This window comes from Thunnus maccoyii, chromosome 6 (assembly GCF_910596095.1).
Source record: "Thunnus maccoyii chromosome 6, fThuMac1.1, whole genome shotgun sequence".
Classification (NCBI taxonomy): Eukaryota; Metazoa; Chordata; class Actinopteri; order Scombriformes; family Scombridae; genus Thunnus; species Thunnus maccoyii.
Window position 1 is genome coordinate 32,994,422 of NC_056538.1, and position 24,942 is coordinate 33,019,363.

General features: G+C 40.9%; 1 protein-coding gene and 4 non-coding genes across 11 annotated transcripts in view; 2 read left to right on the top strand and 3 right to left on the bottom strand.

The window, feature by feature from the left end:
* The window catches only part of plekhg2 (pleckstrin homology domain containing, family G (with RhoGef domain) member 2), a 128,907-nt gene that overhangs the window by 84,945 nt on the left and 19,020 nt on the right, over positions 1-24,942 (bottom strand). For 5 of the 7 annotated variants that reach the window (XM_042413507.1, XM_042413506.1, XM_042413505.1 and 2 more), the window contains one exon: positions 18,553-18,633. In XM_042413507.1, the coding sequence (XP_042269441.1) occupies positions 18,553-18,601 (49 nt within the window). In that variant the 5' untranslated portion in view covers positions 18,602-18,633. Of the gene's footprint in view, positions 1-953; positions 976-7,747; positions 7,783-18,552; positions 18,634-24,942 lie in introns of those variants that run through there. The other 2 variants (XM_042413508.1, XM_042413509.1) reach the window with 2 other exon arrangements.
* On the bottom strand, positions 17,022-17,113 carry trnar-ucu. The gene is given in 2 exon segments: positions 17,022-17,057; positions 17,077-17,113. It is a non-coding gene; the product is annotated as a tRNA-Arg (tRNA).
* trnar-ucu lies at positions 20,222-20,313 on the top strand. Its single transcript is given in 2 exon segments — positions 20,222-20,258; positions 20,278-20,313. It is a non-coding gene; the product is annotated as a tRNA-Arg (tRNA).
* trnar-ucu lies at positions 21,965-22,056 on the bottom strand. The gene is given in 2 exon segments: positions 21,965-22,000; positions 22,020-22,056. It is a non-coding gene; the product is annotated as a tRNA-Arg (tRNA).
* trnar-ucu lies at positions 22,292-22,383 on the top strand. Its single transcript is given in 2 exon segments — positions 22,292-22,328; positions 22,348-22,383. It is a non-coding gene; the product is annotated as a tRNA-Arg (tRNA).

Consider the following 24,942-nt stretch of genomic DNA (forward strand, 5'->3'; position numbering starts at 1 on the left):
AAGACTCTGTTCTAGAGTAGAAAACTCTGTTTGCTGCTGTTTAAACAGATAACACAGCTGTAATAATATAAAATATGTCTTCATGACCAATATTGAACATTAATAAACACTTAAAAATTGTTATATCTGCTTATAAATACATTATATTGTGATATTAATTAATTAGATTTGTATATTTTGTTATTTTAATTTTTTTTATGGTCTGTTTCTTTACCTGTTCTTGTTTTTATTGTGATACTCTTGAGTTCACCGACAGTATAACTCAAGAGTATCACATTAAATATTGAATCTTATTAGATTCATCAATGCTGAACAGGAAGATTAGAAGCAGTTTGAAATGAGCTGTCTGATAAAAAGCAGAAGTATTCGACTAACATGCTAACTGCTAGCTGATAGGAAGTGTTCAATCTCTAATCGATCGATCAATCGATCCAAAAATCCAAACAGTATATTTCCCTTCAGAGCGGCTGATACAACATCAACGTTTCTCATTTACTGATTAAAATCAGCACGTCGGAGCTTTAAACAGTCAGATGGAGAGTTTTACCTTGTTTGCTGCTTTGCTGGTTTTACTGAGTTACACACACACGCACACACACACACACACGCACACACACACACACACACACGCACACACACACACACACACACGCACACACACACACACACACACGCACGTGCACACACACACACACACACACACACATGCATGCACACAATGTGAATGTGCGTGCACTGGCGCTGTGTTTCCCCCAAGTTAAAGCTAAAAACCATCCACACACCTGCACTTTTAAACTGTTTCCAAAATAACCTGCCAGCCAACAAGACCTCTCTGTGTGTGTGTGTGTGTGTGTGTGTGTGTGTGTGTGTGTGTGTGTGTGTGTGTGTGTGTGTGTCTACAGCCTCATTACAACCAACAGTTCTCTACTCAAAAAAAAAAGTTCTCTACCAACCTGCTGATCAATCAAACCGTCCTGCAGCAAACAGTCCAGCGAGTCAAATGATTTTCTGATCATTAAATGAAGTTGGACTGTGAACCTTCAGTCTTCCTGAGTGTGAACAGGAAGTGTGTGTGTGTGTGTGTGCAGTGGTGCAGAGTGTGTGATCACCACTGACTGACTGACACAATGATAACTCTTCCTTATTTAGTTAATTCTTCCATTTTTTCGTTATGAAACAAGCTGCACGTATCCAAAAAGACTCCCATTGCATCATCTGTACATCCACATCCTGAACTAGTTTCTATTTTCATCATCATCAGCTGTGATGTATTTTACTTCTTTTAAACTCTCTGAAACTTTAAAAAAAAAACAACTTCCCCTTTTTGAATTGATCAAGCGTTTTAGGTAGAGTTTCCTCTTCGGTGTGTTTTGAAACATTATAAAACATTTCATCACTTTAAATTGTGTTTATTGCATCTTATTTTGTCTGTGTAATTACAACTTCCTGTCTTGTCGTTTGATGCACACAGGCCCCAAAAAAGGCATTTTCCCACACACACATACAATCATGTGTGTGTGGGAAAGGAACAGCTGTAAAATGATGACTCATTTTATCATCAGAATTTGATCCGTTGAGTCCGATAAGATTTGGAGACGTATCATTAAACTATTTTATCCCCATTAAAGTGAGCTCCTACTAACAAATAAAGCATCTCCTGAACGCTGTACTCTTCTTCTTCTTCTGCGTACAAAAGTATAAAACATTCCCGTCCACAGTGAAGCTAAATATCGGGATATTTTTATGATGTTTTGGCAGGTTTTGGTCTCCGATCGGCCGATTAAGTGTCAGTCAAATCTGGAGAAACTGTATCCGAATCTCGCTGTGAAAACAAGACGTCAGGAAGCTGCACCCATCCTTCAAGGACCACAAAAAGCTTTTCCTGCAGTTGATTGACAGTTTTCTCCTGGTTCCTCCTCTAATAAAACACATCCTCTCGTGTTTAAAAATATACTTATATCCTCTTCTTTCTGTCACAACTACATGAGAAACTACAGTCGTATCGTTTCCACCCAGACTACACCTGTCCTGACCGTTGTTGGCACAGAGAGAGACTCCCAAGAAGTATTTAAAATTCATTTAAACTCCAGACATCCTGACAGGAGGAATTTCCGAGCAGAGAGTGTTAAATGAGAATATTTTTTCCACACGGTATATAACCCATATAAGAACCTCGTTTTCTTCTCTTTTAGGTGACATTTCAGGACTTCCAGAGCTGCAGGTTCTTACAGGAACTGTTTTAGCAGCTGCCAACAGTGTTGTAAAGCAGTTAACCCTCTCATACACACTAAACATGGTGACAGACTTACACTGTACATGTGGTTTAAAGGCTTGTTCCACATCAAGAGGTGATGTTTAGTTTGGGAAACCAACTTTTTTTTTTTTATTAAAAACTTGTTGGCTGGTTATAACATTAAAAACTCAACACACTAAAAGTCACTGGGGGAAGATTTTGCCCAGTTTGGGTCAATATAACACCGACACAGTACTGTGTTTATGTGACCCAGAAAGCTGCTCAGCGTTAAAGGTTGTCGCACGTTAAAAAATAAATACGACGTTTACACACAGACTCCGAAAGTTTCGTCCGTCATTAAAGTTTTCGGAGCAGGTTCAGGTTTTTTGACCACTCAGAGCCACCGTACACGCAAACAACACAGCCTGGAAACACTGATACTATCAGCTGATCACAGGACAACTATTGATCATCATCTGGTCTGTATGTTGCAGCGTTTTGAGGCGGATCCAGTCGAAAGGCTGATCACCTGTGATCACCTGTGATCAGGTGTGTGTGTGTGTGTGTGTGTGTGTGTGTGTGTGTGTGTGTGTGTGTGTGTGCTGCCAGCTGCTGTTCAGGATCAATCAGATCGTGGACATTGTTGGTCTGTTTTTTACTGTGTGGTTCTTTCACTTACTTGACGACTCCCATTTTGTCTCGTATTGCAAATTTTCGCAACGAATATAGTAATAAAACACATCGGACTCAGTGTGCAAGGTTTCTGTGCGTAACGATTTCTGTCGGATGACGGATTAAAAAAACGGACTTGGTGTGCAAAGACCTTTAGTGTTATTTTTTTTAATTTTACTGTTATCGGTTATTTACCCAAACTAAAGCTTGTTATAATCTACTCTTTTTAAACAGACATGTCACAGTTTGTTATTGATTGTTGAAAACTTGCTAACAACACGTTTGTGACAGTTTTTAGCTTTTAAAGCTTGTTGTGTGTAACGAGTGCTACTGGGTAAAGTTAACTCAATGTTGTGTTAGTGTTGATATTGATGCAAAAGGGGTAAAATTTTAGTGCAAAATAACTAATTATTAATTTAATAATTTGTTGTTGGAAGTTGAAAGAGGAGGGTAGCGAGGTAGGGTTCCCTCAAATACGCCAGTTCTAGTCTTTGTGCATCATAGGGATGTGTAGAGAGACCAGTATTTGTATTTGTATCTGTATTTGTTGAGGCAGTATTTGTATTTGTATTCGAATAAAAGTGGAAAGAGGCTTAAAAATCCTGATTTTGTTTTTATTACGCTTTTAATTTTAGAAAATTAAAGTGCTTTATCTCTGGGGAGTGATGTCCAACTAAGGAAATGTGCGTCATGTAGCAGGTGGATGTGACTCCCCTCGCTGAGACCTGCTGATAGACGTCACAGCAGAGATAGCGATGTACCCGACCCGCACTCTGGTATTTAACACGGTTTATTTTTCTTCCTGAAAACAAATAATTTTAACATATTTGTATGAAACAAATATTCGTTAAAGAAACCTCATTATTTGTGCTTTGCCGAATAACGTATTTGTATTCGGGCTCACCCCCTAGTGCGTCGAAGTTTGTTTCAAGTGTGGAACTGACTCATTGCTGCCTCTAGTGGCCGACGGGGGAAAACACCAAGTGTGAATGAATAAACGCAACACCCTCATTAATTTGAATGGTATCAGTCCGGCGATGCACTGGATTCTTAGTAATGTGAAGCTGTACGTGAGTATTTCTAATGTTTACGTCACAATCGTCGCAATGAAAGATGAAAGATGTTGCTGTGGTAACGTTCCAGAGTTGTAAAATCCCGTCTGTGGGCATTAACGCCACTGTGCAGCATTTTGGCATCTGAGAAGCCTTTAAATGCATAAATGGAGCCTTGCGGTAGTTCAGGCATGTTCCATACACCCTCCAATCATGTTCATGGTCATGGTCACACAACCTGCCTCTCTCTATAGGCGGTCTATATAAAGTTCTGCATCCTCGTTGCTACACTGATTCAGAACTTCCTCTAAAGCTGACAAACTCAAACACATGTGGTTACAATAAACGTTTAAAACCTTGATGTGACGTCCTGACTTCTGTTACAGTAATCCAACTGCTCTTCCTGGATTGTATTTTATTATGTCTCGCCGGTACCTGAAGCAACACCATCAATGCAGCCTCCTACGTTGTTTCAATGCAGGTCTGTTTTCTGCCGTACCTTCAGTCTGGCCACAGGGGGGCAGTAACGAGCTCGCTGCATAGAAACTTACTAACTTGTTGCACAGAGATGAGATTCATGCTTTGTCAGAAGTGTTTTGCAAGAACAAGTTTCAGTTTCATTAAAAGAAAATACTTCAAGAATGTCAGTTTGTCTAAGAATTTACCTTCTGGTTAATTTTCCCACCTTTGCTAAAGAGCGCCGCTCCCACACAGACCCTAACGGAGCCAGTAACCATAACCACAACCGCAAAAACAAATCTTAACCCTAAAAATTGTAATGATTGACTTTATGGAAACTTGCATTTTTTTCCTCTTAAAAAATGGGGCCGTCCCCACATTGTTTCAATACCGTACGAAGAGATTCATGACCCCACAAGATGAGTAATATCCATTCACACACACACACACACACACACACACACACACACCGAGCAGCAGCAGTTACAGCCTTATTTAGACATGGCATTCACGCAGGCTTCAGTTGACTTTGCAGCAAAAGAGTGAGTCAGTCAGTCAGGATGTGTGTGTGTGTGTGTGTCTAACCGTCTTCATTCATGAATCCTGTCTCTCTCTCTCTCTCTCTCTCTCTCTCTCTCTCTCTCTCTCTCTCTTCACTGACTGATACAGATCTCAATAGTTGTAATTGACCCGTCTCGTCGTTTATCGCCGTTTCATCTGGCTTTTAGTCATTCAGACGGAAGAAATCTGTGTTTCGGTTCCTCGCAGCTGCTTTTCAGACACGACGGTTACAGACTCTCAACCCGCCTCTTCACCATTTAAACCGACCCCGGTCGTTTATTAGATGAAATATAGAATTAAGTTGCTTAATAGAATAGAAGAGAATAGCTTTATTGTTTGCAACTCCCGTAAAACAATAAAGAAAGTAAAACTAGAACAACAGATAAGATAAAAGAGCAATAAAGTGACGAACAACAACTCAAACCAAAACCAAACCAGAACAGAAATGTAGATACAGAGTGTTCATAAAAACACAACGTGTTAGTCACTGTACACCGAGGTTATTATTTACAGCAGCTGTCAGATACAGATATCAGACAGTAATAAAGACTGGAAGAATGGACCCCTGTGTGGCTTATTTGGTGGCATAGTGCAGTACGTGCGTGTATGTGCGGCATCATGGGGGGGTTTACTGATTCAGAGCAGCTCTGGGGGGGAAAAAGCTATTTCTCAGTCTGGAGGTGTAGGCGTGGAAGGCCTCATAACGTCTGCCAGATGGAAGGAGCTCAAACAGACGATGATATGAGCGCGTGGAGTCCTTACAGACGCCGGTAGCTTCTCTGAGGCGGTGTAGATGATGTCCCCCCCTCCAGGACTGGGAGCAGCATCCCAGTGATCTTCTGTTTGCTGGAGACGACCCCCTGAAGTGAAGAGCTTTCCTCACAGAGATGCTTTCTTCAGCGTTGCTGTGCTTTCTTGACCGGTGCGGTGGTGTTAGTTAATAACTTATGGTCTGAGTTAAAAATGTCAGCACGTTAAACTGGGACTCATTTGAATGGAATGAATGGAATTTACTACCAGTACACAATAGAGAAATTAAAACCATGTCCACACTAAACCACCAAAACTGATAAACACATAGTTTTCTCTCTTCGTTTTGTTCCTCCGTCCAGACTAAAACGAAGCTTTTCCAAAACATCCTCCAGAGTGTGTAAATGTGAAAACACCAGCTCGGTGTTGTCGTGTGTTCGGGGGGAAAAAACGGAGGAACGGTGGCAGTAGCGCGGTGTTTCACTGGAAGAGGAAGAAGAAGAAACACAACGACAGTAATGGCGGACGGCTTCATGCGAGTCTCTTTATTGTCTACTAGTTATATAACTGTTGGACTCTGGCTGCAATAAACTAAATGTAAGGAAGTCGCTGCAGAAACAGGAACAGCACACCACTTCTTCTTCTCTGGTTTTTTCCGTGGCTGACTTGCTCGTCTGTCATCTGCACGAACATACTGCATGTTAAGTGTTTTGCTGCATATTCAACTTTACCTTATGAAGCATTTTGTGGTTTTCTGTTATCTATATCCTGTTCTGACAATTTGTGGCACACGCCCATAAACAGCCGTCTGTTCTGTAGCCTCGGTTACTAAGGGCTGTCGCTAAGGTTGTTGACCTGCCGCTGTAGCTTGTTTACGTAGGAAGCTTCCCAAAGCTGACCAATCAGAACAGAGCAAGCTCATCAGGAGGGCGGGGCTTAAAGAGACAGGAGCTAAAACGGCCTGTTTCAGACAGAGGCTGAACTGAGGGGCTGCATAAAGGACCAGTAGAAGATAAATAAGGAGTTTTTAACTGGAAATCATGTAAATATATTCCAGTAGAGCTCCAGAATATAAATACAGAGCTGGAAATGTGCAGAATATACTTCCTTTAAAGTTCCCTCATTCAGACAACGAGACGAGAGCGATATGTAAAATTGGCAGAACATTTACGTAACGAGGTGCACGTCTGAAAGAGGCTTAACAGTCTCTCTCCTTATCCCCGCTGAGATCACCGCAATTTTCTTCTCACTCATAATCCCCTCCTCTCTCCCTCCCTCTGCCTCTTATCAGGTCTGGCTTCACTCCAACACAAAAACCACCATGACTTCATCCTCAGGATATTATAAACAGTGCTGACCTCATCACATCATCATCATCATCATCATCATCATATCAGCTAACAGAGAACTGAGAACTGACTGAGCAGTTGAGAGAAAGACTGAAGCAGATCCAGACTCTGATCAAAAAAACATTAAAAAAATCCAGATATTATTACGTGTAAGCAAACGGACAAACAGCCTGAAAGAGGAAGCTGAGGGTGGAAGTAGCACGGAGGGACTAAAAGATGAAGTCAGAAAGAAAGAACCACAAACACTGAAACGGAAACACGGTTTCAATCGATTAACTGAATGATAGATCACATTCATTCATAAAGTGCACGAGGCAATCAATGAATTAAAGCTAAAGCTGAACTACTAGCTCGACTGAAAAGCCCACAGCTCGACGGACAAACAATAAATCAGATTGATAACTTATTGCTCCATAAAAGTCAATAAATCCATATCTGAATATTTTGGGTACTTTTGTTTTGAACAAAGGAGGAAGAGACTTCAGCACAGCAGATAAAAAAACACACCTCCAGCAACGTGAATCTGTCTGCGAGTCATAAATAAATTCAAATATAAAACAAACCGATCAAAACTAACGTATCAGGGCCGATCGGCTCCATCTCAGCTGCACGCAGAATAAAACACAAATACGTACAATCATTAGATGCATGTCAGAGGAAGAGTGACTTACAGTTTGCAGGGTTCCTGTCTGTCCGTGTGTGTGAGTGTCAGAGTGTCAGTTGGCCAACATGCTGTTAAAATTCTCAAAATGTGAATTTGAACTGAATTCTGTCTGTGACACTCAAACTGAAAACAACATGTTCGATTTCCTGTTATTGGTTTTCTGTGTGTGTGTGTGTGTGTGTGCACAAACCTGATTTAAAATGCAGGATGTGGTTTGTTTGACACATTTTTTCAACCTATCTCTCTCTCTCTTCTTTTTCTCTTAAACATACACTCAAGCAAAACCTGTTTCTATCACTTAGGAGGACGTTGCATTGACTTACATTCATTCTCTGGAGACTCACGCTAAACTTAAAGACTCCTCCACAGATTTCACCCCCACACCACTGACACAACCAGAACCAGAGATATCGTCTCTTTTTACTGTGTGTATGGGTAGTGTTCTGCAAAAGTGTTTAGATGTTTAGATTCTTATGCATGATGCAACATTGTCAGGGATCCTGTATTGTTTAATGACAATAAACCAACTGTAATGTAAATACAAATAAATGAATGCTGATATAACATCGTATTGTAAAGACAAGTGTCTCTGTTAAACAAATTCATGTTAACAGAAACTTTAATCCTTCTCCCTTAAACCAACACATACTGTATAATTTAACATCTAACTAAGTACATTTACTCAAGTACTGTACTTCAGTATAATTTTGAGGTACTTGTACTTTACTTGAGTATTTCCATGTGATGCTACTTTATACTTTCTACTCCACTACATTTATTTAACAGCTTTAGTTACTTTTCAGATGAAGATTTGACACAATGGATAATATAACAAGCTTTTAAAATACAACACATTGTTAAAGATGAAACCAGTGGTTTCCATTCAGTTTGTTACCATCTACCACTAGATGCCGCTAAATCCTGCACACTGCACCTTTAACTAAAGGCTCTGAATACGTCTTGCAGCACTGATATCCAAAAACTGTGATATCTATGTAAATCTCAGAAATCATAGTACATGATTCACACCTGTAACCTACATCTGACAACCTGTGATGTACTAATAGTTGAGCAGTAAATACACATCAAGAACACAACTGTAAAGGACCACAAAACGTTCCATGAGGAACTCCCCTGCCCGTCCCCTCCAACTGTCCTCCAACACGTGGACGGTCTTCAAACACGACACCGCCTGCTAATTTTCTTGTTCCAGTGTTGTAAAATCTGACAGCAACATGAACCTTTAACTCCATTTTCATGGGGGGGGGGGGACACACGTCTCTGTCTCCGCGTTGCATAACTCTGGGAGGCTGACATCCACCCGAAAAACACAATGAGAGCAAAAGTCACATTTACAGACACAAAATGATCACAAGGGCAAAATTAAAAAGGGTCGAGGTAGTACTTAAAGGGTAAGTAAGTAAAAAAAATGCTTCTTAATCATTTAAAATCCTCATTACATGATATCAAACCTGCATGTTCTGATAAACACAACTCTGTGTGGAAGCAGTGAGCTGTTTGAATGCTGTTTTAAGGTGGAATTTCCCCTGTAAACACATGCTGTGAAACTATAAGGTTTAGTGGATTCCAGCGTGTGTGTGTGATTACAGTAATAACAGCTGGCAGAGCAGCTCCTCATTGTCATTATGGCTTCGACGACGACGACGATGATGATGATGATGCAACATGTTGGAGCTTCGCCGAAGTTTCCAAGAAAAGAACGAAACTTTACACAACAGACTGACGCATGAACACAAGGTTGAAAATATCTAATTGCAATTTTTCTCCAATATTGGGATTGTTGTTTTTTTTCAATTCAACTACAGATGTACTTATGATATACTTAATAAATGATAAAAAGACACAATTAAAGCTGTCTATGTGAGCTTCCACAACTGTTTCTTCTGTTCGACTGGATCATTTATGTAGAAAAAGACATACAAACATAAAAAAATGATGATGTTTCTTCCACAGAATGACACAGACATGCAGACAACTCACAGAATGAAAACTACAGCCGAGTACATTCACCTGCGACAGGTGTCATTACAGTAAAATCAACAGCCGCCAGCTTAAACGTTCCCTTTCTACAGCTCGTTAAGACACTCTTAATTATGTGGGTTATGATTAAAATCTTAAACTGGAAATTGCACTCCTTCAAATGATGTTTTTCTGATCTAAAAACAATTAATGGTCCAGCCTCACATACTGTAAACCTGCTGAGAAGAAGATATTTAAATGGCTGAGACTAGTTGGCCATGCTTGCACTGGGATTATAAACTATTTGGATGATACGCCACATTTAAATGTTACACACACACACACACACGTATAATTACAGAAAATCGTTCTCGACACAGCCAACTTTCCTGCAAATATGTTCATTTCCCCCCCTGAGGTTGTCTTCTCAGGCTGCCCCCCCCCCCCAACAACAAGCTCCGACAATCCAAACTCAGCAAAAACATTTCTAACCTTCCTCCTCAAACTGAGCCAACCAGACAACTGTTTCATGATTCATGGACTCTGACGGGGAGGAATACAACCTGACAGCTGATTCAGGGCAAAAACAGTCTACCTTTCCAAACTATGCACTATAAACCCTCGGGGAGATCTTTTTCTTTTTTTACTTTTCCTGGAAATAATTAAATATTCTGATATAAGTGAGTTATGTGAACAGTCAGTATGTTTGTCCAAACACTTGATAAAACTCCTCCGTGGATGCAGTAACTTGTTGTTATTGGATGCTAATCGAGCGTCGACCCAACACCTGTCAGGCCTTCGGCGGAGATTTGGTTTCAACTTTGGTTTTGGTTGGGACATTTTTTTATCAGACAGCCAAAATAAACAGTTGTGTATGTGTGCGCTCGCTGTCTATGTCTCTCTTTTTTCTCTCTGTACACACACACACACACACATTCACACATTAAGAGCCGGGGGGGTTACGTGGGGTTGTATAAATATGTTTGGATTGATTACAGAACATTCTCATTAGCTAAGCTCTGCTCTTACTTTCACTTCAGTTCTTCTTTTGGGAGTGATTTTCTCCAACATTAACGGAGCTTAGTGTAAGTTCAAGCAGACTATTATTCATTCAACCCCCCCCCCGCCCCCCCCCACCGTCTTCTCCTGCTCTCATATCGGCCGATCAGGATCAGGGGCGTCACTCTTGGTTTAAAAGATCAGCATGAACTCTATCAGGCTTATCATGTGTTAGCTGCCAAACTTTAAATCCATTCGTCTCTCTGTTGCTGTCGTATCAGTGTGAATCGCCGCCGTGACCCTCCTCCCTCCCTCCCCCTCCGTTCCCCCCCTCCCCCCCCCCTACTTCATCCCCGTCAGCGGGTCCAGGTCTGAGATCACCAGAAGCGGCTCCTCTTCTCATCATTCCCTTATTCATCACCCACCACCAGTGTCTAAACTCCGTCTGGGGGATATCTTATTCTACTCCGGCCTTCACTTCCCCCCCTTTATAAACGATGATGACATCACGATGTGATCTAATCGCCAAAGACTTTTCATCACATTTTCATCTATTATGCTTAATGTTCAATAAAAAACTTATTATCCACTTGTGGAATTGAAGTTCTTTAATTCAATGACATGTCTGAGCAGTTAGCTAACGACACCTGAAACTTACAGAGGATGCTAGCATGCTAATATCAATTAGCGCCATGTCATAATTTTGCATGTATTTGGTCATAAAGCAAAGTATTTGGATGGCGCTAGATGAAAAAAATCAGTAGATCAAAGTTTTTACGGTTCATCCTCTGAGGAACATGAATCTGTATCTGTAAAAAATTTGGTGCCAATTCAAAATTTTGACCTGTTGGTGGCGCTAAAAGGAAGTTCGGAGGATCATCTGAGTAATTAGAATTTCTCCTCTAGAAACTTTAACCATGTGAACCAAATTTCACAGCAATCCATCGGATAGTCGTCTTGATATTTCAGTGTGAAGCACAGTGGCGGACCAACAATAGAGAAAGAATGTGTTGGGTAAAACTGCATTCAAACCCCAGAGCCAATCAGTGTGAAGATAAGGGGATAGGAGAGTGGCAGGAAGCAGGGAGCGATGAAACTCTACACCGAATGTTTAAATAGGGGGGAATGTAACCTTAAACCAGATGTTTAAATAGTGGGAATGTGACTTTAGGCTCAAAGTCAACATTACAGCTCGACCCCCTCCTGTGGAGAAACTAAAACACGCGTGTTTAGAAATGAGACAATCATGAAATATTAAACCTGTCGACAGAGAAAATCTGACCGACTGCACACTTATATAAATGCTCCAGTGATCTCTTTATATTTTTATAATGTTTGTTGTTGTTGTTGTTGTTGGAAAAAACACATAAATTAAACATAGAAATCCAGGAAAGAGAAGTTAGGAAAATGCTTCTTGTTTGTGTGTGTGTGTGTGTGTGTGTGTGCATGTGTGCATGTGTGTGTGTGTGTGTGTGCGTGTGTGTTTTGGAAAGTGAAGGTTTCAGACTGCAGCAGAGATAAAGTGACATGTTGACAGAGACAGGAAGCGAGTCTTCTCACGTCGTCATTTACAGTACTGCGGACTGATGTTACAGCCCGCCCCGCATGACCTTTGACCCCTTTATAGTCGTGTGCCAAAGGCTGGGAACACACACACACACGCGCACGCACACACACACACACACACACACACACACACATATCCTCAGTTTCCTTGTGTTTACATTCATTCCTCTAGTCAGCAGGGAACTCCCTTAAACAATCTGCTAATTTTACATCGCAGTTCTTTCTGACTGTAAACTGTTTGTGTTTACTTCACATCCTCACTGATCATTGTCTAAATCATCCATCGGTCTGTAAGTTGATTTCCTCCGTGCTGAGTAGGCGTCGCTTTCGGTTCATCTTTATAGAAATCAACAAGCTCAAAGCGTTTTTATAGTGTAAGTCTGGTGATGTTAATCTTTTCAATTAATCAGCAAATCCCATGTAAACATACTTCTGTCCGACACAGTTAATGTAAGCTGAAGCACTGAGTTTGTGTTACTCTGTCACGCAATTTTGTTACCATGGTTACCGCTTCCCTGTTAACCCCTGATTACATATGTGTGTGTGGGCACCTTGTAAATGCATTGTTTCATATTGTTTTTCTATTGTTTTCTACACACACATGTGGTGCAAGACTGAATTTTCAGTCTTCTTGCTGTCATATCTCATCAGAACTCCACATGTTTTACATTTTACATAACGGACCGCTTTATTATTATCTGCTTTGACGACTAAATCGAAATGCCTGTTGATTTCCCCGCGTGGTTTTCAGTAGTGGTGTTACGGATCATAGTTGACGGTTCAGCACACATGTGAACCGCAGATTAACTGTAAAAATTTAATGTCTCATTGGAGACAAAGTAAACAAACTGCCGCAGCTACAAGTCATGGACAGACAGCGTGTTGCTAACAGGGAGTTTGAAGAGTAACGACCAAACCAGCATCTAACGGGTCCGTAGTGACGTCTGCAGCTGCTATGTTTACATGATGTTTAATGTGCTGCGGCTGAGCAGCTAATTAGTTACGTAGCTGCTAACTGTTAGCGGTGAATGTTTGTTTGGTGGCTCGTTCAACAAGCTGCAGGACGAGACGTGTGTTCATGTTCGTAAGTTATCATCAAGTTTTGATGAAGTTTCATTTCCTACCATGTTTAAAAGAGGAAGGTATCAGGCCTCATATTGCAATTTAATTTAACAATTGAGCTTTGAATATTCTATATATTTTAAGATTTTATTTAAACATTGGACATCTTGAATGTTGTTTTCATTTAAAACCACAGGAAAAAGTTCCTTGCTGTAAGCGTTTTACAGAATATAAGCTATGGAAAGCCCTTTTTTTTTTTGCTGATCCGAAAAATGATCCGATCCGTGACTCAAATCCGTGATACGAGCCGAGCCGTGAGTTTCGTGACACGTTGCTCCCCTTGTTTTCAGTAGTTTTAAACTTCCCAAGGCTGCAAGTAGCCCAACACAGACAGTAGATCCATCATTTTTATTTATTTTTACACTATTTTCACTAAAACAAACTTAGAGCATCATGTCAACCAGACCGAGCCCGACCCGGGTTGAGTATCCAACCTCTAATGTAAACACCAAAACAAACAATACATTAATACTATTAACAAGTATATTAAAGCCTGATATATCTGTGGTTTATAACACGTGAAACGACATTTAACATGTGACGAAATTCACAGGTGAAATTATTATGTGAATTCAACCATTTCAAGTATAATATCATATGTGAAGTGTTATATATGGTACGTGAAATTGTAGATTTCATATGTTTCACCTTCAGGCAGATGTTTTTTAGCTATTTCACATGTGAAAACAACAACTAATGTGAATTCACGTAAAGACAAATGAGATTAATAACATGTGCAACAGCATTTAACACGATGGCATTCATGTGGTTTTCACATGTGTAATGTAAGAAATTGTGTCTAAAAACAACCATTTCAAGTATAACGGTATAAAATATATTATAGACACACGTTTTTATTCACATTGAGCAACATTTCACATGTGACAAATTCAAGCACGTTTTTTAACAAAATATAAGAAATGCGAAATGTGAAAATGTGACGTGAAAACAACAATTTCAAATAAGTTCTAATACAGGAACATGTGGTTCTTCACATGTAAAACAGCATTTAACATGATGGATTTCACATGTACGTCCATGTGCATCTCAGATATTCCACATGTGAAAAATGTCACATGATTCAACCACATGTTGTTCACATGTTTTTGGCCAAAAATGTGACATCTGGTGTGTGAAAATATGAATTAAATGTTTGTTTTTTTAAGGGAATGTCAGACTTGAAAGCATTTCCCACCACAAGTTAACAATCTAAGAATTAGAGGTAAACTTTTTTGAAACGACTGCCGATGACGTAACGTGTATTTAGTTTGTAATAAAAGGGCTGAAACCTTCAAACGACAGCAGCACATGTGCATTAAAGCCACTCTGGTCAGCTGGTTAAATATGTGACAGTCAGTGAAATGTGATGGAAACTTCTTATTTCTAACAGACTGTTTGTTATCAGACTAATAACAGCAGGTAGAGCTTCAGAAACCGGCCAATCACAGACAAGAACACATAACCCCCTCTTCTTCATCTCTCCTCCTCCTCCTCCTCTGTTTCTATGTTTCTGTTCTATCGTTCGTCTCGGCCAGTTTTCTGCAGCCTTATCTTGGGCGTTCTCTCTATTTTCTGCTTCGTTCTTTTTCTATGGCTATAATCAACCGATCTGCTGTGGCATTTTATTTGTGTATGTGTGTCACGGGAGAAACATTGTTCAGCGCTACACTTTATCACCACAAACCATACAACTTCCTGCACACACTGACATTATTGGTGTGTGTGTGTGTGTGTTTGTGTGTGTGTGTGTGTGTGTGTGTGTGTGTGTGTCTACACATGCCAGATCTGCATGAATGCAGCTCTCAGCGTTGTGTGCACAGATTGTGTATGTTTGTGTACAAATCTCTTGCATTTACGATAATTGCAGAGTTTCATTGTGTGCAAAAATGTAGCTGTGTTCTGGTATGTTTCTACGTGTGTGTGTGTGTGTGTGTGTGTGTGTGTGTGTGTGTGAATGCTAACTATGGAAGCCAATATAACAGCAGAGCAGCATGGTGGCTGTGTGTAATTATACATCATTACTGAGCCTCTCGGTGTTTGTGTGTGTTTGTGTGTGTGTGTGTACACGTTTTTCTATCCTTATTGGGACTGTAACTGGTATAAACACTGACCTTATTGGGACCAGTAGTCCTCATGGTAAGTCCTAATGTGGTAAAACATCATTTCTGAAGTCCTGGTTTAAGGTTAGAGTTAGACTGTACAAAATGAATGGAGTCAGTGCAACGTCCTACCAAGTATAGCTGTGAAAACTTGTGTGTGTGTGTGTGTGTGTGTGTGTGTGTGTGTGTGTGTGTGTGTGTGTGTGTGTGTTATTGTTGTGTATAATAGCCTCAGCCTCTCTCTGGTTTGGTGACAGGAAGTTACAGCTCAGAGTGAAAGTAGAGCTGAGACTCAAAACACAATAAATCTTATTAAATTGGCTTTTAATGAGCAGCAGCCTCTCAGGAAAAATTACAACTACAACGAACTACCTGAGCTGTTAACGAACAATTCAAAGCTGCATTAAATACCGAATTATCCAGAATAGAAGACAATATTTTATTCGGGAAATTACATTTGTAAAGGTGGGGGTGGTGATGTAGTTGAGGACACAACAACTCTGTGTTCCTTCTTTCTGGAGAGTACTGTTGCATTCTGGGTTGTTTGTAGCATTAATGTCGCTAGGCTAGTGAGTTCCGACTCTGTCGACTCTTGCTCCGTCCTCTGCACGGCGCCCTATTCCACCGGGAGCGTGTCAGAAGTGGAGCATCTTCACTGCAGGGAAGCCTTCCACTGTTTAAAGTCAGTTGCACTCCTACTACAGTAATTACAGCAGCCTAGTCAAAGCTGATAAAGTCCCTTAAGGTTACTGTAATTACTGCAGTAGCAGGGCAACTAAACTGCCCAATTTTGTTAACTTGTTCAGCTTTCATTGATTTGATCGTTTTCCTTGATTATTGTGCTTCTACTATGGTTCAGTAGCTACGTAGTTAAATGGTTTCTTTATTCGTCTGTTTTAATTGCGTTTATTGCTGATATACGACCAGGAGTCTGCACGGGGTGTTTTATTTTGAAAATTGACCAGATGCTCAATGCTGTTTCTGTGTCTGACTTCCTGCCCAGCTCGATCTGCTCTGTGCTGCTTGACGCGGCCTCCGTAAAAAATAGACGAGGCGTCTATCTTTAGCACAGCGGAGCGGAGAGCCGCTTCTGGGACGCTTCTGAAACGCACCGCGGCGCGCCTGGTGGGATCGGATACATAAGTAGAGTGGCCGCGATCAGCTCCGGCAGTCGTGTTGGAGCTGGAATGCGGCGCACACACACCCGGTGGAATTTAGGGGTTAGAGTCTGTCACTAAAAGTGTCTGGTTATCTCACTTTCTGAAGGCTCGTGGAACATTTTTTCTGCCGCAGAGGAAATAAAGTCATGACGAGTGAAAACGACGTCTTTACTTTTAGAAACACAGCGAGAACTGAGAGGAAGTGCTTCACTTTTACTAAAGTAAAGGTTTCCAGGATGAAGACTCTGTTCTGCTCGGATTAATAGAATCTAAGAGAAACTTTCCCAACAGGATGAGTTAAAAAGTGTGTTGTTGGAAAATGGGCGTAGTCTTATAAATGGCACCTGTTAAAGCTTGACTCTGGTGGGACTCGAACCCACAACCTTTGAATCACTTCACTTGATCTTTTCTAGAAGTCCAATGCGCTATCCATTGCGCCACAGAGCCTCATGTCAGTGGCCTGTTATTAGCTTCATTTGGACTTGGTTGTGGATGCTCCCATTTTACAAGAAATGATGTTTGCCAACAGATTTATGCCAATAATTTTATAAACTCTAATTTAGTATTTAGTAATGTTCCAACTCAAAGTCCAAACTTAGACGAGTTTGGTCCAAATGACAGAAGTGTTCTCACATTTTATCAAGGATTCTTGGGGAACTCGAGGTGAACAAATATCCCAGCATGTATTTCACATCAACCAAGCGGCAACCTCCGGGGCTGAAAAATGAAGCCAAAAACTGCAGTTCCTTGAACGACCACTTGAGGCTCCAAAAGTGAGTCAATCCCCATAGACCCCCATGTTAAAATGCCCAACTTTACAGCAGAAATAAACATGTTTACAGTCTGGTACAAACAACGGTTTTGGTCTCTGTAGCTAATTTCCTCTTTCATGACAACTGTACGGGAGGTGAATTTTTTTATAACTCACCTGTTTAAATTTTATTAAGCCGTAAAGTTCTGCATAATGAAGGACATGGCTGCTTTGAGTGACAGGTCCGCCAGCCGCTAGGTGGCTTGTTTCAGCCATTCGGCCCGCCTCTTTGCCCATTTTTGATTGGCTGGGAGTTAGGCAGCGTCACGCACTGCCAAGATGGCGACGGCCAGAGCGGCTCGCTTTGAGCTTCAAAACCGCTCTTCAGAAACCAACGAGTGACGTCACGGTAACTACGTCCATATTTTATACAGTCTATGACATCAACCAGCGGTACATACGTATGATGGCATGTGGTTGATTTTAATACCTACATAGAGAGACGTGATTTTGGCATTTCTGCTCCCTGAGAACTTGCAACACTTTTGACCCTTTAAAAAATATTTTTCTTTATTGCATTTAATTTATGTTTGTTAGATTCTGGCATTATGGCCACACTCGGTACTGCAGCATCATGTGACGCACACTGGCCCAAAAACACTTTTTCCTTTATGGAGATTAACTTTGTTCCCAGAATCAAAATATGATATTTATTGCTGCCAAATCAATTTATCTGAAAGTAAAATTAAAGTCCATGTTTTTTTATTGCTCTTTTTGGCTGCTCACATGCATTTACATTTTGTTATTTGGCACTTTTATTCAAAGCGACTCACGATTTAGGCGAAACGATCAAACGTTAGCGGACAGAGACTCAAGTAGCTGACCAGGTACACGTGCAATGACAGTGAGCGCTACAGAAAAGGTTGTTTTATTCAAATGTATTATTATTAAAGTAAGAAATGACTGGAAGTACACAAGTGCATAAGAGAAACCATAAATAACAAGAAGGTAGTGCAACAACAACACCTGTTAACATGCCCTTCAGTCTGTAGCCTGAGACTTGATCATTGTCTAAAACCTCTGTCTGTCCAGCAGTCTGTGTCACTGCACACATCTCTGTATTGGAGACTCTTACCTGTGTTGCTAGGCGATCTCTGGCTGCCACGCCGTGACCCCTCAGGCATGGTGCGATGATGTCACAGGAAGAAAAAGAAACCTGAAGATAAATATGAGAAAACGCCTGGTTAGCTTCCACTTCAACACTTCGACTCTCTGTCTCATCCTTTTAAACAACTTCCCAGTAGCTGCTTTTCTTCTTCTTCTTCTTCTTCTTCTTCTTTCTCCAAAACGAGTGCCAACATAAAAGCACAGCGGAGGCACAAAGAGACTTAACATTTAGGACGTTTTTCATACAAAAGAATTCTGTCTTCTCTTGTGTAAAAAGGGTGAGGACGTGTGTAATGTTTGGCTGTAAGACAAGAATGTGCTCTTTTAACCGTGTGTGTGTGTGTGTGTGTGTGTGTGTGTGTGTATGTGTGTGTGTGTGTGCATGTGTGCGTGCACTGGAGGATGACGGCCTCCTACAAAGTCATTGATACAGTAACATACAGGTTGACCCAATTAGTCTGTTATACATAAACAAGTGTTTCTGCAGCTGTCTGCTGAACGACTGAGAGATGTGGGTCAGAGGGGGGGCGGCCGGGTGGGTGAGGGGGGGCGGCTGGGTGGGTGAGGGGGGGGGGGCGGCTGGGTGGGTGAGGGGGGGGGCTGCTGGTGTCAGTAATACAAGCCAGATGCAGAGCAGGTCTGCAGGTTGCTAGTTAAAATCCCAGCGCTGTGTGTAGAAACACCTGCAGATTCTCTTTTATTTGCTCACTGCTGCAGCTTTAAACGTCTTTTACAGAAGTTGGAAACAAATTTCCAATTAACTGGAACAAAAACTAAAAGGGAAAACTTCTGAAATATTTACTATGATCTTTAATTGCACTGTAAACAACATTACGTAGAGTTGGTTGAAGGCACATAAAGAAGTAGCTCTAACAAAAGTTTACAATAAACTTGAACATTTTCCTTCATTTTCTCTTCTAAATTAGTAAAATAAAATCATGTTCCTGTCATTTAACCAATAGAAACTCATTCCTATCAACAACTACAACTCCCATGAGACTTTGCAGCACTTCTATGGCTAAAGGACAATCCACGTTGGCAGCTTTAATATTTTTTAATATCTGCATATGGCAACTGTAGTGAGGTTAAAATTAGGGAAAGATTGAAGATATGTTTTATTAAAAAGACAAACGTCCACGACATCATTTAAAATCTAGTTTAGATAAATAAGATCTTAGATTTACTCATTAAAACAATAACGTGTGAGACGATGCTATTAAAAAGAAGCAAGAAAAGTGATATGACATAATTTCATATGAAGGGAGCAAGTTTAATTTAATTGATCTGTATAGTGTGGAAGAAAGTGTGTAGAAAGTGTGTATATGTGTAATATTATTGCTTTGTGTGTGTGTGTGTGTGTGTGTGTCTAGCTTTAGTGTAATTTTATGTAATCATGATTTGTGATGTTTGCTTTGTATTTAAATAAAATTTAAAATCCAAAAAGGCAAATTCATCTTCACACCTCGCAGCATAACACACACACACACACACACACACACACACACACACACACACACACACACACACACGTCCTGCAGTCACACTGGGAACGCTGGGATTGGACGCAAATGTCGGGTCGCAAAATCATCCAATATGGATGTCATTAATAAGATACAAGATTCTCCATACCATCATGTGGCTCTGTGGCGCAATGGATAGCGTGTTGGACTTCTAGTTAAGTGTCAGAGGAGTAATTCAAAGGTTGTGGGTTCGAGTCCCACCAGAGTCGTTATAGTTTAGCAGAAAGTAGCGACAGAAAGTATTCACGTTTCTCTGACTGCAGTCGCCTCATCGTACGTTGATCTGTGTCCTCGTTATCATTCTGCTCACAGCTGGTTTTGCTGAGCGACAAATGCACAAGTGAAGGAAAGTTCTGTTACATGATACAGAATCTGATCAACCAAAGTCATGAATATGTCAGGTTTTTGGAGGAAGGTTAGCTGCTAAACACTCACAGTCGACGTTTAAACCGTTAAAAATGTTTTGTAGTTTTCAATCACACAATTTGTCAAAACTAAACAGATAAAAAGTTTTGTTTTTCTCTACTGTTAAACTTCTTTTACAGGCTACAAGTAGACAAGCTAGCAACGCTACTGACAGCTAGCCTGCTAGCCTACTAACACCTTCAGCTGTCTGCGTTGGTCACATGACCCGTGCCTCGCAGGTCGTAGGCTGTCTGTCGAGAGTCTCCCTGATAAATGGTGCTTTTCCTTTTCTTTATTTCTTTTTCTCAAAATGCTGGAAGCAGTCGAGGAGGTAGAGAGAGATAAGGAGAGTATCACAGTGAGGAGACGCCTTAAAGGAGAAAATATGTCTTCAAGAGGGAAAAGTCTGGATTTATAGAAAAAAAACAAAAGTTGAGGTGGATCAGGTCCAACGTTGTGGTTAACCAAGTCTGAGGTTACAGTGAGGCTACACACACACACACACACACACACACACACACACACACACACACACACACACAGGTCTTTAACATGTCCGTCAGTACTTAAAACACTCTGCGGTGAGAGAAAACAACGCACTCAAGTTTGACCTCATCATCACCTACCAAGGTATTTCCAGGTGCATCCGCCTCAAACACACCTCATCTCACACACACACACACACACACACACACACACACACACACACACACACACACCCCAGTGACAGACGAAGGCAGCAGACCAACGCTATCACTTACATCACAACAGCAGGGTCAGTGTGTGTGTGTGTGTGTGTGTGTGTGTGTTATTGAAGCATTATCTCGTTGCCATGCCAACCGCACAGACTGAAGGAAGACTTCAACATTAAATTAAACAGAGCCGTCAAACACAATCCAGTTTCTCCGGTTAAACCTTTTGACCCGACAGTTTCATTTCCACACGTCTCCACGGCGACGTCAGCTTCAGATCCCACATTACCGACATTAACAGTACGAAGGGTCAAAGGTCAGAGGTCACAGCATCCTGTCACCACGGCTGACTCTAGATGACTGTCCTCCCGAAGCTATTTTTATAATCAAATAATTGATTTTGTCATTTTTTTTAAAGGCAGAAATGCTTCATATTTCCTGGTTGCAGCTTCTTAAATGTGATGATTTGAAGCTTTTTTTTGTGTCGGACGTGACGATAAACTGAAGTTCTTTGTGTTTTGGATTGTTGATCAGACAAAACAAGACATTTGAGGACGTCTTTTCTGAAATTTTATGAACAAAACGAGGAAATAATTGTCAGATTAATTGATAATTATTCATTGCAGCCTAAGTCCTCCCTCTGAATATACTGTCTGTTGAGCACATGTGGCTCCAGTCTGAGGACAATTGTGAGGTACTTGTACTTTCTCTCTCTCTGTCTGTTTAACTCTCACCACTAAGACATCACGCTGTCTATAAAGCTCGACTCTGGTGGGACTCGAACCCACAACCTTTGAATCACTTCTCTTGTGCTTGACTAGAAGTCCAACGCGCTATCCATTGCGCCACAGAGCCTCTCAGCTGCTGTTTACGGTGCAAAGTTTCATGTCGACCCCGTTTATGACTTGAATCAGCCAAATCAGCAACCGGAAGAACTATGCATATCAATTGTTTTCCTCAATAAAATCATCCAAACGTATCTCGTTGATGGTGCGGTCCTTGCTAGTGAATCAAAACTTTAAAGTGCAGTTATCTACGTTGACATCGACTATAAATCCACATAAACTGAATCAAAGTGCAGTAAAAGGGAGGCTCTGTGGCGCAATGGATAGCGCGTTGGACTTCTAGAAAAACACATCTGAAGTGATTCAAAGGTTGTGGGTTCGAGTCCCACCAGAGTCGATGTTTAAAAGCTTGACAGGCTGTGCACACCTACACAGTAGAAGACACTTGTGATTAATATCTGTCAAAGCACAACTGAGTTATTTAAAATACAATCCAAATAAAGAAAATCTCACGCATTAACTTGTGGCTCTGTAGCACAATGGATAGAGTATCTCTAAACAGGCAGGAGGCGTTCAAAGGATGTGCGTTTAAGTGCAACACAATGTGTCTGATCAACAGCTCCTGCCTATAAAACACTCAACCGCAACATAATTCTGTTCCCTTTCTTGTCAGCATCAAAGTTTTCATAGTTTATTGCGCGTATAATCACACATCAAAAGAGGATCACAAGAGAAGTGATTCAAAAGGTTGTGGCTTTGAGTCCCACTAGATCTTTAAGAGTGGAACAATGCCTGCGAGATGAAACACCTCCAGGGAATTATCATCTGCGATGACACGGATCCTTTAAACGGGCTCATGCTGACCAAAATGTTCAAACTAAGCAGCTAAAAACTTTAAAGCCAGTCTGAGGCTGTGAGAGAGACCAACCTTTTCCCTCCAAGACTAGTTGAGATATCACCCACCTGCATGCAAACCTGCGTCCGTCATTAATAACCGATCAGCTGTAAACACAACCTGCTGGCTTCAAAACTGAATAACGAGGTCAGAGACAACGAGGCGACGTCACGCTCGCTGCCTCCTCTGTTTTATTTATCGCGTTTGAGTTCGAACACACGCACGAAAATAGAGATTGATGACAGTAATTAAGAGATTCTGATGCAAAATAATCTGAATTATTAGTCATACTTTGCGCCTTAATGAGCCTGTAGAGTCTGCAGAGTCCTAAAATATCACAACACATACAGCCTGGGAACAACGCTATATTATCTGTGTGTATGTGTGTTTACATTTTTCCAGCTTCTATTGGGGTTCATGTTTATATGAGATCACTGAGGCCTCCTGGGTCTCAGCCCTCAGCGTCGCCTCCCAGGCTGTTCATCAACTCGACGAGCTTTACTATCATCACATACTCTGGTTTATTCAATGATTTGACATCAAACACGACGCTCAGCGGACGCTCTGATAGCAGCGAGTCCCACTTTAGTGTTTTAAACAACAGATAGACGGTAAAAGGACTAATCTTACATTTATCAGTGAAAGTCATTGTGTCTGTGTATGAATATCAAGTGAATGTTTGTTTCCATCCACTCCTGTTGTGTAAATATTAGCAGATAAACTCCAGTCGGTGCCATTAAACCGTTGCAGAAGAAGAAGACACGACGAGATGTAAAATATGCCTTTTACATATTATTGTATAATTATTAATCATCTGTCAATGTTTATGATTTTCTGTACTGCTTTGGTGATGTAGGTTTCTGATCTGTCATGACAATAAAGCTTATTTGAATTTTGAGATGACGTCATTAAAAGAGCGACAGTCAAAGTTAAAACGATGGAAAATATGACGTTTCTGTTAGTTTCATGTGTTAATGTGAGGAAGGTTACAGGTCACATGACTCATGTACGTCATCATTTATTCACTCGGTCTGTTTACATTTGATTTTTATCCACACAACTACTGTTTTTTTTTATTTTCAGCATTTCACTCAGGTTTTTTATGCATAAATTGAAAAGGCGAAGGTGGATGGAAACACATACAGTGTGTGACATCAGAGAGAAGTGGTATCAATATGTAAGACAGACTTTTTATAGAAATAAAATAAACTTTTTGTGTCTTTCTGTCAGAATAAAGAGAGGGGGAAAAAAGTTTGATATTTAACCCTTTCATGCATGAATTATGATAACCTCAGTCAGTGTTTTTATTCCTCTTTAGGCATGAAAAAAATATTTGAACTTCATTTTTTTTTTAAAAACACGCATTTTTCAAGGAGTTTGTCCAACTTAGTGGACAGATGATTAATTGTCGTTTTCTCCCAACATAAAATCAATACTTGGAAATTTAAACAATTGTATTACTCCTTAGTTGTTACTTGATGTTACAAAATTTTATTTACCTGCAAGGGTCTGTTACTATAGAAGGATTGGCGAGATGTTCCTGAGCTGTTGAGCATTTCCGGCCAGCAGGCGGCCATCTTGGTTTTGAGCTTTTAGGCTGCATTCACACCAAATCAGGCGGTGCGGCGAAAACGCCAGTCGTCCCATTCATTTGAATTGGGGGGTAGTGCGGCTCGACTGCGGCCATTTTGGCCAGAATCAACTTTTGGAGAAACGCAACCCGACGTCGCTGCGGCTGAAGGCTGCGGCGGCCAATCACAGCGGGAGATCAGACTGACAAGAGCTGTAAACTCTGTCATGAGGGAGAACAAAGATGTTACTAGGACGAGGGGAGGACGTTTCTCTTCGCTGGATGACGTTAGTAAAGTTGCTGTCAGCTTCCCAACTCATTTTAAAAAAGACGAGAGAGAGAGAGAGAGCAGCTGTGGTCGAGCGAGCTAGAGAGTGAATGAAGAGAGGGAGCACGAGTGGCAAGAAAGCCTGTGAATCAGATCAATAAAACATTATTTTCTGATTGTTTCACAGCGGTTACATTGTAGAGCACAAATAAACACGCCCACC